The 17,757-nt window shown below is 39.2% G+C and overlaps 2 protein-coding genes across 2 annotated transcripts; both read right to left on the bottom strand.

Annotated features, from left to right (window-relative positions):
* Positions 1-464: 464 nt before the first annotated feature.
* LOC117387167 (cytochrome c oxidase assembly protein COX11, mitochondrial) lies at positions 465-5,029 on the bottom strand. Its single transcript, XM_033984593.2, has 6 exons — positions 4,876-5,029; positions 4,360-4,508; positions 3,457-3,657; positions 3,182-3,337; positions 1,841-1,966; positions 465-911 (listed from the first exon to the last, which is right to left on the bottom strand). Exons 2-6 carry the CDS (start codon positions 4,459-4,461, stop codon positions 717-719), a joined length of 780 nt encoding a protein of 259 aa, XP_033840484.1. The 5' UTR covers positions 4,462-4,508; positions 4,876-5,029; the 3' UTR covers positions 465-716.
* Positions 5,030-5,669: 640 nt separating this feature from the next.
* Positions 5,670-12,481, bottom strand: LOC117387166 (chromobox protein homolog 2-like). The gene is made up of 5 exons (XM_033984592.2): positions 12,375-12,481; positions 12,250-12,293; positions 10,521-10,586; positions 9,937-10,006; positions 5,670-9,643 (listed from the first exon to the last, which is right to left on the bottom strand). Exons 1-5 carry the CDS (start codon positions 12,477-12,479, stop codon positions 8,546-8,548), a joined length of 1,383 nt encoding a protein of 460 aa, XP_033840483.2. The 5' UTR covers positions 12,480-12,481; the 3' UTR covers positions 5,670-8,545.
* Between the last annotated feature and the right edge of the window lie 5,276 nt (positions 12,482-17,757).

Genomic DNA, 17,757 nt, shown 5'->3' with positions numbered 1-17,757 from the left:
TACAACAACAAAAACTGAATGAATGAATGAATGAATGAAAAAAAAAATATATATATATAAATAATAATAATAATAATAATAATAAAACAAAAATATAAAATAAAATACTACCAATACTACTACTACTACTAATAATAATAATAATCATAAAAAAATAAATAAAATGTAATGTGTATTTTTTATGTAGTTTTGAAAATGTTTATTTCTTTTAAATGTATAAATATAATTCTTTCAACATATATAAAACACTGTTAAAAGTTACATAAGTTTTTGATTTACAGTATTTGGGATTATTATGTACTTAACAGACAAAATGATTAGATTTATTTCATCACATTTTAAAATTAAATGTCAATGGTGTCATGTGAACTAAACAATGTCTTTATCCCTTTTCGCCTGATTGCTTCAGAGTTATTTACCAAAACACCAGAGCGATGCAGCCACATACATGTACAACAGTTCTTATCATAAATATTTATTTTGGAGGAGTTTCATTTTGAACAATATTCACAATGGTTTTATTTGGTTTTATTTGTACACAGGGTTTCACACAATCACTCCTGAATCCAGTCCAGTTTTTTTTGTCATTTACATACGTACAATAATAACTTATCCACTTTGATTTAAGGACCAAGAAAGTCCAGGGCAAATCTCAGTCCATTCTGTGTCCTGGTTCTTCAGTGGCAGCTCTGGTATTAGACATTATTTGGGTACTGTTATTGGGGTTGGTAGCTGTACCCGGGCAGGGGGAGCCTCTGTCCCTCTTTTGCTTCAAAGAAAGTATAAGACAGAGTGATGGTGTTGACTCGGGCCATTCTGGGGTCAGAGTCGAACTCGGGGTCAATGTAGAAGAAGACCGGCATGTCCACCTCCTCATGAGGATTCAGACGCTGCTCCTCGAAACAGAAACACTGTAGAGGGGGAGGGGGCAAAAAGAGAGTGGAGAGAGAGGAGGGGAGATGAGGAGAGGACAGAGAGGAAAGAGGGGGAGAGGAGATAGAGTATTAGAAGTCAATGTTAAATTCTCATGGCTGACCAGATGCTGAGGTCATAGAGAGATCACGTTTTTTTTTTCAATTTGTTTAAATTTGTGTCTTAAATGAGACTTATTCTGCAAAGTCGACTTTTCGGAGCTTTGAACCATATTATAGTCATTTCCCCTCATCATTTACTCACACACAGTTGTATTTGGAGTGATTCTCTTACTCTCAAGATGCCATATTTTTAAGAGTAAGCGATCAACTCCAGTTTTCACCTCCACCGGGACACGCCCACTGTGACACACTTACTTCCTTCTCCAGTTTTAATTTCTTAATCAGTGATATAAGTAGGATTCAAAAGCGTCACATAGTCATTTTGGTACAAATGAAAAAAAGCTACAGCTCGCTAGTGTGATGTGTAGCTATCCAAGGGAAGGGCCAAAAGCATGAGGCGCTTTGTTGTGATGATGATTATGGTGATGTCACTGTTTTCTAATGCAAAATCAACGGACTTGTTCCTTTTATCAAGTCGTTTTAGATCAATTTTGCAATTTAAAATGTCCAAATTATAGCAATGATCCACAGGTGTCATAGATTATAACTCTAGAGCAGACGCGTGCACAATACGTCTTCTTTAAGGGAGGAGCTAATAACATTCTAACACACCCCAGTTATTAAGAGTATCTGTTATTGAACTATCCCTGAGACATATTCTGCATGATCGTTCAGGACATGCATTTAAGCTTGTTCCAGATCAAAACTAAAGAAGCCTCGTGGACAAGTGGTGAAACAGCTTCAACAAAGTAGAGTTTTTGAAGAAGCGTTTTTGGAGTGAAGTACTTTTGTAGTATTTGTGGTACCTGTATCTTATTGAAGTATTGTCCAGCCTCAAAGGGCACCACGTTGTAGGTGGAGATGCCGATGATGGGTTTGTCTGTAGGGTTTTTGGCTTTGTAAAACGCCAGAGCTGTTTCCCCGGGAACCACCTGTGTAAACAAACATTTACAGGTGGATTGTAGAACATTTCTGATGGCGTGTCAAATACCATCTGATTATTGTTATTGGAAAAATGCTTAAAATTATGGCTGCAAATTCACTTTTAAAATAGATTAACCTCCAAATAAGCGATGGGCAATATGGGGATGCAAATGTGATCTGATTCCTGTGATGATCTGCTGTTTTGAATTGGACAGTTGTGATTTTTAGGAGGCTTTGCTTTTATGTAAATGAGCTGTTTCATGTTTTCTGTTTAAACTGACCCAAGGATGGAAAAGAAGGTGCACCTAAAGCTAGCACAGAGCATCTTTTCTCTGAGAGATCAGAGAACTGTCCCAGATTAAAATGAATATATCTTTGGATCATGATTCACTAATTTCCTTTCTAATGCAGCGGTCAATTTAAAAAAATACTTTTGCTACCCTCTAGTCCGATTGGTCAGCCTCTGTAATGCTCTGAGTGAGTGACAGCTGCATTTAACCAATCACAGTGACGTGTATGAAGAAGAAGATACATTTATTCTGCGAGGCAATATAAAGAGACTATGTTTGTATGAAATATGAATAATTGAAATTGTAATCTGGCTTCAAGAAGATTGTGATATAATTTTTTTGGCACATCTCCCACCACCACATCAAATTAAAGTTGGTGACTGAAGGCTTTGGAAGAGAATATTTACAAATAAATTGTATTACTGATGAAAATGCTTATTCCATTCTGACATTTTGAGTTAATAATGCTTTTGTTATCTTCGTCTTGTTATGCCTGTGTCTTTGATATAAAAGTAAGATCTTTTCCTATGTGTTTTAGAGTATGTTTAGAGATATAAAATAGTCACAACTGTTGCAGTCGGACCCAAAATATTGAGATATTCATGACCAGAAAAGTACAGATTTACTTTAGTAGATGTAGAGCAGTGATTGTGAACCAGTGCTGAGGAACACACATGTGCCTTAATCACCAGGTGTGCCTTGGAAAAATATCCAATATTTGAGTTAAATAAGCAATTCCCAGAGTTATTTACTGTGATTATTTTGGCCAGCTTCTGCCAGACACAGAGACACAGACATTATTTAGTTTTTTGGGAGTTTCATTTGATGTTATAGTGGACGGTGAGCTTTAGCATCTTTTCAACAGCAAAAGTGTGGCACGATTCAGAAAAGGTTGAAAAACACTGATGTAGTGTGTGTGTTGTGTTTCCTCACATAGATCTCGCTCTGCTGCGGTCTGAAGTTCCACTGGATGCTGGCGTGAGTGTCTGCGTTAAACGTCACTTTGAGGACGCGCTCTTTAACAGGACTCATGTGTTCCACCACCGAAGAGTCGTGTCCCGCCACCGCCGTACCCCCGAGACCTGTGGCCTGGAGACAAATCACACAGTCACCAATCTTTCTCTGCTCCATCTGAGCCTCTCCTCTGCATCCTCTGCTCCATCTGACCATCTTATCTGCATCCTGTCTGCTCTGCTCCTGTCTCTCACCTGACAGTAGAGCCTGTACAGGGGCACTGCGGCGTAGGAGAGTCCGATCATTCCGACTCCAGCCGCGGCGATGTAGGTCAGCACCGTTCTGTTCCGCGTTTTCCGCTCCTCTTCTTCCAAACGCACGCGGCTCTTTTTGGATCTGAACTGGAGACGAAGAGGAGCTCTGCCCTGGAGCAGCGTCTGTGGGCGACGACAAATCTACAAAAAAAATAAAAATAAATAATAGAATCAAACACCAGCATCATTATAAAGACATTAATGAAAAACAAAGTACATATTTATATTTTTAATACATTTTTTATCACTCATTTTATACACAGTCCAAAAATTGAGGTCAGAGATCATGTCAAACAAAGTTATTTCCAGCAAGATACAATAAATACAAGGACATACCTATAATTATAATATATATTGGCTACATAATGCCATACAGGACCCTTATACGAAATTATATATTCTGTATTAATTTTAAATAAATACATTTAAAAACAAACAACTGAACTTTCACATAGACTGGGATCAATGAATGTAGAAAAAAAACAACACATAAGTCAAATTGAGTAGATAGTCCTATGTAATAACAGCAGCGTGCACTGATCCAAGTTCAAACCAGTGACCTTTGGGTAGATGGGCAAAGCCTGAACTATCTATGACCTGAACAAAGCATTGTATTCATTTATAATTAAACTAACAAAAAAAGACTTTTCTGAAAGCTTTTTATCAATAGGACAATTAGGATTTTTTTTTCTCCTGTCAGTCTTGTCCTGCTCCAAACCACAAGCTTTTACTGACAGAGAATTGGCTCCATTTAAAACACTCATTAGAAACTGTTTGATTTAATGTTAGATAATTGCCTGATGTTGTAGTGTATGATATGGTTGTGAATAAGCAGTGATGTACCGAGGAGTGCAGAGTCCGGACGATCACGGGACATGTTGTTTGGAAAAGTCGAGCCGAAAATGAAGGACAAAAAACTCTGATCAGAGCTATAGAGGAGAGCATGGTCCAACCAGAGCCTTGGATCAGAGTCTGGACCAAGTCTGGAAGCACTGAGGAGGAAGAGAAGAGTTTTAGTGTTGTAGATTAAATAAACAAGATCATATTAGTGAAGAGAGCGCATTAATCCCTTCATGACACATTAAATCAAATCTTTAACACAACTATAATTATAGTACAAATCATCACTAAATTATGCAATGAAAACTATGAATAATCAACCAATGATAGGCCATTACAAAATCAAGACCAAACTGTTCCGATCTGGACTGAAACAGAACATAAACATGACCAGGTGGGATAGAATTTCATTTAAGATGTGACAACTGACCTACACAAGTCCTGTTAGCCGCGTTAGCATTAGCATCCAAATAAACAAGTTTTATCGTTTAAGTAAACTATAACAACAACGACACTTACCCGGGTGGTGTAGAATATTCAGATAAATATGTTTGGAGTTTATAAAGATGACAGTTTACGGTTTTAAAGTTAAAAAACAGCGGAGAGAGCGCGGAAAAAACATGTTAGGAAACAGAGGAGTAGTCCGTCACCGAAAACAGTCCGGGTTCCGCTCAGGCCACAGACGAAAGGTTCCGCTTAGGTCGAAATGAGGAGTGAATGCTGCCCTCTGCTGGTGGAAAGGGAGATTACATAATACTGAATTATGAATCTGAATGTTAGGAGGAATATATCAGACCCAAAACGGGCTAAAACCAGGAGTAAACCAGGTCTAAACCAGGACTACAGCGCGATTTTACCAAGGCTAATAAAGAAGGTCTAAACTGGGACAAAGCAGACCTACATTTGTTCAAAAAAATCAAAATGGGATTACACTGGAACTGAAACCAAAACTAAATGGAAACCATAATGGGTCTAAATCAGGACACAACCAGGCCTAAATCAGGACTAAACTAGGACTAAACCAGGAGTAAAAACAGATCTAAACCGGGCACAATGACAGGACCAAAATCAAGATTTCACCAAGACTAAAAAGCAGGACTAAACTGGGACTAAACCAGGTCTAAAGCAGGACTAAACCTTTACTTAAACCAAGACTAAAATTAAACCAAAACACACATGGGTCTAAACTCAGACAAAAATAAATTGAAATCTGGTCAAAGTCAGGACTGAGCCATTACTTGAATGAGGTCTTAAATAGGGCTAAACCAGGATTAAACCAGGACTAAACCAGGACTAAACCAGTTGACGAAGTTAAGTTTTGACTGTAGTTTATTGTGTATTTGAGGCACAGGCTGCAGCCAAAAACAGCACCAAGAAACAATTCACAAAAACATATTTACGTTTTACTTTTCTGTATAAATAAAACAACACATCATTATTACTGTTACAAGGACGGGACAGCAGGGGGCGCAAAGACTGAAGAAACTAAAAAGGGGGAAAATTATAACCAGAGAGAAACCACATTTGAGTTTTTATGAAGAGTTCTGGTTAAAACGCAGGAAATTAACAGCCCAAGTCAAGAACAGAGGCACTGAAATTCTACATTCAAATTGTGGGAATCTAAACAGAGAATACTAAAAATAAGGCAGAATTTGAGAGAATTTACTCGAAAACTAAAGGCGTTTAAGGCGACAGAACAATTCAAGAAAAGCAGGAGGATTTTAAATGCCCTTTTAAATGTGGTAAAGTAGAGGAAAAGGTGGGAAATACAAGGAGTTTGATGAAGAAAGATTCAAACCAGGACTAAACCAGGACTGAACTGGGTCTAAACCAGGTCTAAACCAGGACTGAACTGGGTCTAAACCAGGTCTAAACCAGGACTGAACTGGGTCTAAACCAGGTCTAAGCCAGGTCTGAACCAGGTCTTCACCAGGATTAAAGCATGAGGAAAAGACAGTACGATGAAGGCCAGACAAAAACAAGTTACCGGTACAATTAAAATAAATAAATGCACTGAGGAGTCATACTGAAGTGACAATATGATATTAAAAAGGAGCAGATATTTGAAAAGTTTCGAGACACTTTTGGAAATGTCGTTCAGTAAGTTATAAACACGGGTTCATATTTACAAAAATGTACAGAAAAATGAATAAAAACATGTTTAAAAAGCTACAATCACTTGTGTGGAATCAGGTCCAACGGAGGCTGGTGTGAAGAGGCACACTGTCTGCTGCAAGGTTCAAACACTCAAGACGAACAGCGGGTTTAAAGTGTTCACCCACCAACCAGGAGTTCAGAGGTTCAGTCCCAGGCATGATGTTGTGTCCTTGGGCATGACAAAGCCAAACCAGGTCTAAACCAGTCTAAACCAGGTCAAAACCAGGTCTAAAACGGGACTACAATGGGACTAAAACGGGACTGAACCGGGACTAAAACGGGACTGAACCGGGACTAAAACGGGACTGAACCGGGACTAAAACAGGACTGAACCGGGACTAAAACAGGACTGAACCGGGACTAAAACAGGACTAATACGGGACAAAAACTGGACTAAAACACTGTTTGCCTGCATGGTTCAAACACTCTAGAGGAACAGTGGGTTAAAAGTGTTCAGAGGTTCAATCCCAGACATAATGTTGTGTCCTTGGGCATGACAAAACCAAACCAGGTCTAAATCAGGTCTAAATCGGGTCTAAACAAGGTCTAAACCAGGTCTAAACCAGGTCCAAACTGGGTCTAAACCGGGACTGAACTGGGACTAAAACAGGACTAAAACAGGACTGAACCGGGACTAAATCACTGTTTGGGTGTATGATTCAAACACTCAAGAGGAGCAGTGGGTTAAAAGCATTCACCCAACAACCACAAGTTCACTGGTTCAATCCCAGGTCTGTTGTTGCATCCTTGAGCAAAACACCTTTCCTAGCATGAAACTAGTCTGTGTGTGTGGTCAGAGGGACCGATGGTGCAGAAAGGCAACCTCCCTTCCATCAGTCTGTCCCATGGCAGCTGTAGCTACAATAGCAGTGGTGTGTAGGGTTGTCAAAAGTATCGAAAATCAGATATTAATCGATACTAAAAACAGAAATAGTATAGAAATTAGATAGTCGTTTGAGCAAGTTTTGATACTGAAAAAACTGGATCAAATTGGACCTTTCCTGAATAATTATAATAATAATCTTGAGTTTTATCAAAACTACTGTAAGACCATATGGTATAAATAATAACAAACAAATACTATTACTTGTTCCCATCTAAAAAAGCTTTTAAACTGATCTTTAAAGTATCGGAATCAGTATTGAGTCAATTCATCAGGATCAAAATAAGAATATGACATTTTTATATCATGTCAACACTAATCGTACGATGCTTTGAGAGCCTGGTCAGACTTGAAGTGCCATGCAAACAATTAAAACTATGTAACTTTATGGTGAATTATGTTACTTGCATTCATAGAGATGTTATTACTTTGCCTGGAATGTTCCCCATTATAGCATTAAATGTGTCTATCTTGCAAATACTGATCTATTTATTGCTAAAGAATTAATGGAAAATTATGTATTAATATTGTCGCCTCTCCGCAGATCTGACTAGTGGGATTACCTGCTTAACTTATTGGAGAAAAGACACGTTTAAAGTCATACTGTGGTATATTCAGACAAAGGAATTACATCTCCATGGAGACAAGCAGGCGGCAGAAACATCCACCAGAAAAACGCATCTTTAAAGGTTTTTTTTTTTTAATCTATTGAGTATTAACTGCGAACATCCAGCGTACTGATGTGTTTTATAAGTTTCAATTTTGCTCTTTGCGTTAAGTCACTCCCCCTTCAGAGCGCCATCACAACAGCTAAAATCTAACCATAAGAAATGTTCAAATAGGGCCGGGAGAGATCGCTATATTACTCAGACATACACGGAGGACATTTAAAACCTTTTCAGTCATGTTTTGGCTGAGGGAACAACATGGTAGAAAATTATAAAAAAGTACATTTTGCATAATACCGACTCTTTAAAACAATATCAGTCAAAAATCCATTGAACCTGCAGCAGAACAGTGGACCTCTGCTCGTCTGTGCGGAGTGATCTGGAATGTCATTGAGTTTTCCCATTTTAACGTCTATTTAAATCTGTGTAAACGTCTTAATGTTTTCCTGTTACCATGTCAACTCCGTTAGCCGCGGCTCCTTTAGCTGTTGAAGAATCCCACGCTCGTCGGTGACTCTTTCACGGTGACGGTGATGAAATTGGCCGTGACATCGGTGACAAACACGTGCTCCAACACGTTACGAGACGGTCTCCAGTTCGACTCCTCAGTGTCCGAGTCCGAGTCTACGTGCGCGCCCAGGCTTGGTCTCCCCTCCACGGGAAACAGCATCTGCGCTTTAGCCACCATCACGTTAGCCGCCGTCACGCCAGCGCCCCCTAGTGTCCCGCTGTGGTCCGAGTCGCTGGAGCTGTCGTCCTCTTCGTCGGACTCTCCCTCGCTCAGCTCGGGAACGCTTCGGTTCGTCTCCCCCCTTCGCTCGGCGGAGGACAGTCGGTCTTTGGCGTTGGCGCTCCCTCCGCTTCGTAGACGTTGCGAGTTTTCCTGTAGGTTTAGCGCTCGTAAACTCAGCGCTTGGTTTTGGTTCGGTTTCGCTCCGTTGTTTTGCTGTTTATGCGGTGCTCCTAAACTCCTCTGCACGCTTGCCGTCCCGAACCCCATCTTCAACGCCCCGCTCGACTCCGCCCTCTTCACCTCCGCGCTCTTCGTCTGCTCTTTGCTTTTGCTTTGCGTTGCAGCGTTCGTTTTGTGCGGAGAAGCGGTGGTTAGCGAAAGAGCGCGACCTGCAGCGGACCCGGGCCACATGCTGCTGACTGTACCCGATTTGGAGGCACTGCTCTGGGTGAAGGACGCGGCGGAGGTGTGGGCGTCCTCCCTGGAACTCCGACTCATCCCAGTGTAGGTGAAGCTCGCGGGCTGAAGTGGCTTTTTCACGTTCAGGTCTCTGTGTGGACGTGCGACGGATGGCGGAGAGAGCGAGGCCGAGGTCGGAGGTCGCGTTTTGCTCTGGCGAAGCGCTTTGAGGTCAGGGGGGAGGGGCTTGCGGCCGCGTTTCTTGGACTTGTGGTGACTAGACTCAGACTTGAGAAGGATTTGGGGGCGTTTTTGGGGTACGGGGAGAGTCCGGTGAGACCTGGAGGATTTTTTGGGTCGATGTTCGTCATCTGATGAAGAGCAGGAGGAAGAGAGGCCCGAGGAGGAAGAGGAGTGAGGGTCAGAGGGCACGGGGGTCACGGGAGGCTGGGAAACAAAGATAGAGAGAAAGAAAGAAAAGAGAGACAGTCATGTTAAAAGACTTCTTAAAATGCATCTGACAGGTTTTGGAGTTTTCAAATTCTGACGTGGTTTGGTGGGATAGTTCCTGTGGTAAATATTTATCACAGTTTTACATCAGTTAAGTGGCAGTTTGTGGAAAAAAGTTGAGAAGAACAAAACTATGGGAAGTAGCATCAGGTTTTAAAACAGAATCCCTCTACCTATATCTGACACAGAAGGACATAAGAGGATGGGAGGGCATTTGGGTCATTTCTCACCAGATTCTTTCGAGGTCGTCCTCTGGGTCGCTTTCCTTTCTTCTGCAGCAGCTCCTCTCGCTCTTGCTCCCTGAGATCAGACAAAAATCACAAGTTTTCCTTTAGTAATGATTGGTTAAGATTTATTTATTCTAAAGATCTTGTTGCACAAAATTGACTCTTATGAGGTTTTAGCCTTGTTTTAATGTTGTTACCTCCTCAAAAACAGACCTGGACTTGTGTTTTTGTGTTTCATTCACACAGGTTTAACAGCTACATCTTTTACCTTTGGTTCAACAGGGATCAGAAATTGCAGGGTTGAAATTATTCGAATAATTCTAGTGAAAATGTATGCCGTTTTGTTTGACAGAAAAAAATGCCTAAATATGCAGGATTTGTGCGTTAAACATGTGTGAAAAAAAAACAAAAAACAAAAAAAACACAACTTCATTCACAACTGCATTATAACATGGATCAATACTGGAATCAATACTGGTCAATACTGGAACTTCCCCACTGTGGGACTAATAAAGGCATATCTTATCTTATCAAGAAAAGAGCACAATATTGGCTCTTTAAAACTTCAAATTAAAACCAGAACAAACCTTTTGTGAAATGCGGCTAAAAGTCTCGGGTCCAGAATATTCTCCTCCGGCTCCCAACTGTTGTGTCTGAAAACCAAAACAAGTATTACAAAATCTTTATTAAACACAAATAATTATGAATCATATACTGTAAATGTAATACAGTAGAATTACTTCTTTATATTATATTTTGGGCTGTGATATAAAAGTGTTTACAGATTTGGAGATTTTAACATTGAAATTATTGCCAGGAAAAAATGTGTTATGTTTTTACTTATTTATAAAAGAACAAAAAATAATAATGACGATAATAATCCAGTTACTATTTCCTTGTGATATAAAATGTTAGGTTTTCCAGGTGTTTACAGATTTGGTGAGTCTTGACATTGAAAAAAAAAGTCAAAATCTCTCTTTTCTATGGGCCTATTTAGTGTTTTAATTAAGATTATATGTCATAATCTCAGATGGCGCAGGCGTCTCTAACTCTATGAAAGATTCACTGTTTTTGAAAGAAATCTCCAAACTTCTGATTCACAAACGCTGAACCTCTTCATTATTAGTTTGGGATTGGTAAACAATAAAAATCTACCATATGATTCTGATCCGTCTCCTGCTCAGAGTGAGGTTACTGCAAGACGATGTCACGAATCAAGTGTTATCAGGTTATTATTTTTGCATATACTAATCAGTTTTCACAGTTTAAAGGTCCTATATAGCACTAAATTGATTCTTCTGAACTTCAAGCCATGTTATGATGTTGTGACCTCCCCAAAAATATTCATGGCGTTGGGTTTTGTTTCATTCACACATTTGTTTGAGTTTGAATGACCCTTTAATATCAGTCTGTCTACATCTCCAAAGCTCAAAATACTCTGTTCCACCTCATAATATCATGAGGCGGTAGTTTGCAAGTTAACAGCTACCTTTTACCTTTTGTTTAGTAAATATTGAAAATTTCAGGGCTGAAATTATCCAAATGATTCTAATGAAGGTGTGTGGAGTTTAAAAAGACAATGAAGCACTTCCTGTATCACCACATGACATCACAAGGTGGAACAGAGTGTTTTCAGTTTGAGAGAAGGCGTCTACATTTGCAGGGTTTGTGCGTTAAACATGTGAATGATACCAAACATAACTCCGACTGATGAGGAAACAACATTATAACATAGATCACTTTAAACTTTAAAACATCACTTATTCTCATTTCACAAATTCAACAGCAAAAAAATTTAGCTTTTTCTAATGCATTTACATTTTATTTTGCAGCTGAATTCAAGCAAAAAAAAAAAAGGAAATATATGGAAAATTATCAATGCCTGATATTTCAACACTAAACACACATTTTTAAGACTGTATTAAATCAATTCCCAAATAATAACCAAGTGAAACATTTATTTAAGTCTCCTTTTAAGTTTTAAGGAGCATTACTAATAAAAAAGGACGGTGCATGTGTGATTCACTGTGATGCACATGAAAATAAGATGATAATTTGCAGATGTGTTGCACGATGTGATCAGACTGTGCAGCTTTTATCAGTCAAACATATGGAAATAATTTTAATTTTATTTCAATATTTTTAAATTCAGTCTCACCTGTGCATATTTTATGAATAAACAGACACGATTATTGAAAGATTATAGCTCTAATAGCAGAAGAATAAGAGGAAAACGCGGTGATTTTTGTTTGTTTTGATGCTGCGAGGCTAATGCTAACGGCTAATGCTAATGCTGCATCCAGGGCTAGCACTCACTTGGACGACCATCCTCTCCATTTCACCAGGTATTCGAACTTCCCCTGCGGACAGAGAGCAGAGCGTTAGCCGGGGCGGGGTCCCGGAGGAGAAGACCGGGTCATGTTTAGGGGTTTGGGTCGTACCTTTCGCGGCCGTTTGCTCAGGATGCACTCGGCGTCAAAAACCTGCCCCACCGTGACGCCCTCCATTTCTGCAGCGCGTTTCGGCTGGACCCGCTCGGACACCATACAGCCCCTCAGGCACGTTTTAGGTCAAAGGGAGAAATACTGAAAGAAAATCTAAAAACTGTTTTCCTCTAGTAATAACAAAAATATATATCACATTTTAAATATGAATTAAAGGCATTTCGTTATATTTATGATAATATAACAAGCAATATTGACATTTTTTTAATACAAGTTGATTGCCAGATATGTTCCCAGGGGCCAAAAGCAGCTCTCAGATACATTTTTAGTGATTTTTTTTTACTGCAAATGTAACTAACTGTACCGCTATAACCTCAATATCACCACATTATGCGAAAGACCTAAAATAAATGCCAAAATTATGTAAAATGAATAACTATAATAATCCTTCACTAAGAAATGACCTTTAATGGCCCTCCTATTGCTCTCTTTTGCTTCTTTTTGTTTGCTTTGGGTCTGAGGATGGATTATGTCTCAGGCCCCCATTCCTATTCAACAAAAATAGCTTCTTTAACTCCCCTTTCAAACCGTTTCTTTTCTCTGGCTCAGATCTGAACCTCTGAGATGAGTACACTTTGATGTTGGTGTCCTCTGCATCTGTCCATCCTTCAGGTTAAACTTGTCAGGAGCAGAGTACCTAACTACAAATTACTGCCTTAACTATAACTGTCCTTTGTCAGTGTTGTCCTATGTTATACTAACTGCAACCTCCCCCTTTTTACAACACAAACTTTATTTTGTCTGATCAACATTCATATAATTCAAATTATTCATAGCAGTGATTTATTCTATGTACAAGTATCTAAAATGATTTAAAGCCGGGTTCTGGTTGGGACTGAGACTAATTTCTTCCAAATTTCCTAGTGTTTAATTATCTTTAAATTTAGACACATTTATACTTATGGACATTTTGTTTTTCATATTTCAGATGTATTTAAATGACTTTAGTTTGACTACATTATTTAGTCAGACTCCATGCTGGTGACTACCCCCTTGACGTCTGCCTCCGCTGTCCGTGAGGTTGAGGAGACCCTGGAGACCTGGCACTCCAGCGACTGGCCCTACGGCAGCGAACTGTAAGTCCCTATGCTGTGGGGTTTAACCATTCATTTGTTGTTTGAGAGTGACAGGTACAGGTAGGTATTGTCAGAAGTTCTCAGGTGAGCAGTACTGTGTCTTTTTACTTGATAATGTCATTTTGAGTTTAAGAACACCTGCTTGTGCTCGCACTGGATCCAATGACCTTTTGGGACTACATTGGGTCCTGCCTCATGGTGATGCTCTAGGACACCAGAGTTTACAGAATGCATTTATTCACGACATACAGATGTCACAACCCTGCCTCTTTCCTCCTCTGTGCCTCAGGTATAAGCAAATCCCACATGAAAACACAGTGTAACTATTCACCATAAATGTCTCCTACAGTGATTTAATTTGATCCTTAATTGTTTAATGCAGTATACAGGTGGACTGTACTGCCAGCTGCTGGAGATGCCCTTGAAGCTAAAACAGGATGAAGATGATGGATCCTAACTGTTGTCATCATCATGCGAAAGCTGAAACTGTCAGATGTCTGGTAGGTTTAGTGACTATGCTAAAAATGTTCTTTGGTTTAGTAGCTTTTACAAAAATAATGAAAGCTGTTGTAAAAATGTGCTGCAGTAAGACTGTTGAAATCAAATCCTGATTTTAGTTTAATAATAATCATCTTGTTTTCTTGGTAAAAGCTATCTATGATGATGGCTGATAGGAGATGATCGATCTGTCAGGCTGACCACGCCTGGATGACCAGACACATTACAGCATAGTTCATCTATATCAGCCAATAGGAGACAATAAGAGATATGTTGGAGTCCCTGACCAAACCTGGGAAGAACAGCTCTTAAGACTCGTCAAACCAGTCGCCATGAGACGCTTCTGACAAAGACTGAAGGTGCCAACCAAACATCATCTATTATTTATATTGGCTTATATGGATAAACAATTAAATTGTAATTTTTCTTTCAACAGATACTGTTTGGAGGAGCAGGAATGAATGAATTGTGACCATTAACAAATAGGTGTAAATCATTCCAAATCTAAATCTTCGGCTTCTGTGCAATAATATGTTGTAATTTAATGTTGTTGTTTTTTTGTTCCCTCTTCCAGCAGTCAAAACTGTTCTCTGAAAACATTGTCCAGATGCCTACCTGTGAAACTTTTTCTAAAATTCACCCCTCTTGGACGAATGAGAGACTACGCAGTCTCCCTTCCAACTGAGTTTATTTGCACGTGATTGTAAGTCATTTTAGCATATATTTTATGAAAAAAATGTAATCTATTTAAAAAAAAAAAATCTTAAAATTCAATGGAAAATGGATGAGTCAATGACTTAATGACACACCACCAACTCACATACTATACTCAACACATCAATCATCTTGAGTTTGTACTGATGGCATGGCTTCAGTTGACATGTGGTTTTCTGGTGATATTCTGACAGAAACACTGCCACAAATTAATCACTGCAATTGTGTGTGTGTTTTTTTTTTTTTTTTTTAAGCTTCAGTGACCATGGCAAAGCAAGCAGAGGGTGATTAAAAGAAGTCTTTTAGATGTCAGTTAAGAATTCTGTGCAAGATGGGACAGATGGAACAAAATGAGCGATTCCACATGATGGCCTCATGTGGCTCATGGTGAGTGTTTGGGGTGAATGATGCATGCATGGTGTATGTGAACAAGAGTAAATTAAAGGCAACAGAGTTAAGTCTTGTGCTCACTGGAGTCGGTCAGCAGACCGCACTAACATGTGAAAACGACTTAAGACTTAACATTTCTCTTCAAGTGTTTTTTTCAGTGCAGTAGAAGGATGGATGTTTCTGGACAGAAGAGTGAGATGCCTCCATAAGAACGCTGCAAGGTTTGTTGAGTAGCTCTTAAGGAGAATTCTGTTGAATTCTATTTTATGTTCATTCCAGACAGATTCAAGTTAAGATAAGATGAAATATTCAAACTTGCTTATAAAGGTCAAGGATATTTGAATTAAAATTGTGTATTGTTTTTCCCAGCAGCACTTTCATTTGATCCTTAATTGTCTATTGCAGTATAGAAGTGGACTCTACTGTCACCTGTTGGAGATGCCCCTGAAGCTAACACAGGATGAAGATGAAGAACCTAACTGTCGTCATCATGATGCAAATGCTGGAGTTATCAGATATCTGGTAGGTTTAGTGTCGGTGCTCGCTGGTTTAGTAGCTTTTAAAAAAATAATCAAACCTACATTTTCTTTTACGTTTGTGCAGTAATGTGTAATTGAATAGATCCTGTTTTAAGATGAGGAATATTCATCGTGTTTTCGTAGTATTACAGTATAATTTGGTTGTTGATCTAATCAGACCATATAGATAAGAGATGTGTCTTGCTGACCACGTCTGGGAAGAACAGTTTTAAGATGTGTCACACCACCCAAAGACTGTCTGAAGTTACTGCGTAAACGTGTCAAAGTAATACATCACCATGTTCTGTGCAGTAGTGTGTACTGTGCCTGAGACTTAGTACCTGCACACTCAGTGTAGCTCAATAGACCGAGCCCACATACAGAAACTGTAAGAGCCGTTTACCGTTTCAGTGTAGCTAGCTCCTCCCTTCAGATATATTAGGCAGTGTCCACCAGCAAGCTGACCAGAACCAAAGAGGCGGCTCGGATGAGCAGCGAAACGTCTTCACTCTTACAACTTTTTGTCCTTTTGACAGATTTGACTTTTTGCTTTTAGTACGGATCAGACCTAGACGACTGAGGGATTACACAGATATATTGTCTAATGTAGAACAGCTTATTATACCGTTTCTTTTTTCCTTTAACAGATAATGTTCTGGAAAGAAGAGCAGAAATGAATACAACTGTGATCATTTACAAGTTACTGTAAGTCATTTTGCAATCATATATTTTAGAACAATATTTCAAATCAAGTTGATATAAGTGTGGCACTATGTGATTTCTGATGAACTCTAAAATGTTTACGCCCCATAAATTAAATCTAGTCTTAACTAGGCCCGTAAATGTTAAATATAACTACTGTTTATATCTGTTGGCATCATATTGTGGATGGTGTGTTTTAAGAGCAATAATCGGTATCACCAGCAGAGGGCACTTGGTGCTTTCACCCACAGTAGCTGTAACCTGGGCAGAAGTAGTACTGTCTGAGTGAGCGCAGAGCAGGCATCAACTGAGTTTTATTATTATCTTTTCCAGATATTCATCATGATGGCAGAGGATGTGTTTGACTCATTAAAAGTACCAGCCAGTTGGATGAGAAGAAACAACCAGACCCTCCTCCAAAAACAGGGCCAGAGGAAGAATCTCTATGCACCACTCCACCATTTTACCTTCTCCATTCAGGACCTGACCAGAGCCAACACTCAAGAGGGAACACTGAGGAGAGTTTAAAATCTGAGTCCCACGAGGCCACGAGGGTGAGAGAGGTGTTCAAGTCTCACTTCTGTGAAGAGGGAGCAGTGCCATGGCAGCCCTCGGAGTACTCATGTCCACCACAGGACTGACCCACAACGGCTCTTTTAGGAGCCACGAAGTGAACTATAAAGAGCTTAACATTTTACAATCTAGGCTTATGATTCGTTATATTTATTCACTTAGCAAATATTATACTACCTGCATTTTAAGATTGTATATTTTTGTGCTGTTCTTTGTTTCTTGTTTGCTGGTAATGTCTGCAGGACTGGGCTGCTGACTGTAGCTTCAGGTTCATCATAACATTCAAGACTGGCCCTAATTACCAGGTTACACAGGGAAATGATTAAACATACAGATTAATTTAACTCTTATCTATGCTTTTTTGATGTTTTATCTATGGGCTTGAATTGGTAAATGAAGTCAAATACTTTTAGATATGTAACTATGGTATACATTGTGTTAACAATTACTGATATTACCCCAAACTACACAGCAGTAGAAAAATGGTGCATCATGTAAAAAGTAGTAAACGTTTCATAATAAAATGTACACATTTTATTTTACAACAGCATCAAAATTTTGTAACAACAAATATTAACAAAAAAAGATAATTTTATAAACCATTTACATATATATTTAGAAAGGACCTTGCCTGGAGGAGGTGTGTGGGAAGTGAGGGACCATATGAAGTAGAGGAGAAAGGAGGGTCTGTTTCCTCCCTGCAGCCTACACGGTAGGCTCCAAAGGTTCCAAATTTAAAGGAAATGGTGTTTTTATATAATAATTAGTGAATGGTAAATTTTACAAAATCATTACAATGAGGTGGCACCTTCTGCAGGAGAGGAAGCAGAGACAAGAAAAAGTGCTCAT

The sequence above is a fragment of the Periophthalmus magnuspinnatus genome, chromosome 19 (assembly GCF_009829125.3).
Source record: "Periophthalmus magnuspinnatus isolate fPerMag1 chromosome 19, fPerMag1.2.pri, whole genome shotgun sequence".
NCBI classification, from domain to species: Eukaryota; Metazoa; Chordata; class Actinopteri; order Gobiiformes; family Gobiidae; genus Periophthalmus; species Periophthalmus magnuspinnatus.
The sequence above is the reverse complement of the archived record's forward strand: the minus strand, read 5'-3'. Positions and strand labels throughout refer to the sequence as shown.

Coding starts and splice junctions, on each gene's coding strand:
- LOC117387167 (XM_033984593.2), bottom strand. CDS start 4,461: ATGCTCTCCTCTATAGCTCTGATCAGAGTTTTTTGTCCTTCATTTTCG. Junction 3,338..3,456: donor TGTACAGGCTCTACTGTCAG/GTGAGAGACAGG, acceptor ATTTGTCTCCAG/GCCACAGGTCTCGGGGGTAC. Junction 912..1,840: donor AATACTTCAATAAGATACAG/GTACCACAAATA, acceptor CCCCCTCTACAG/TGTTTCTGTTTCGAGGAGCA.
- LOC117387166 (XM_033984592.2), bottom strand. CDS start 12,479: ATGGTGTCCGAGCGGGTCCAGCCGAAACGCGCTGCAGAAATGGAGGGC. Junction 12,294..12,374: donor TGAGCAAACGGCCGCGAAAG/GTACGACCCAAA, acceptor CTCTGTCCGCAG/GGGAAGTTCGAATACCTGGT. Junction 10,587..12,249: donor TGGAGAGGATGGTCGTCCAA/GTGAGTGCTAGC, acceptor TTTGGTTTTCAG/ACACAACAGTTGGGAGCCGG.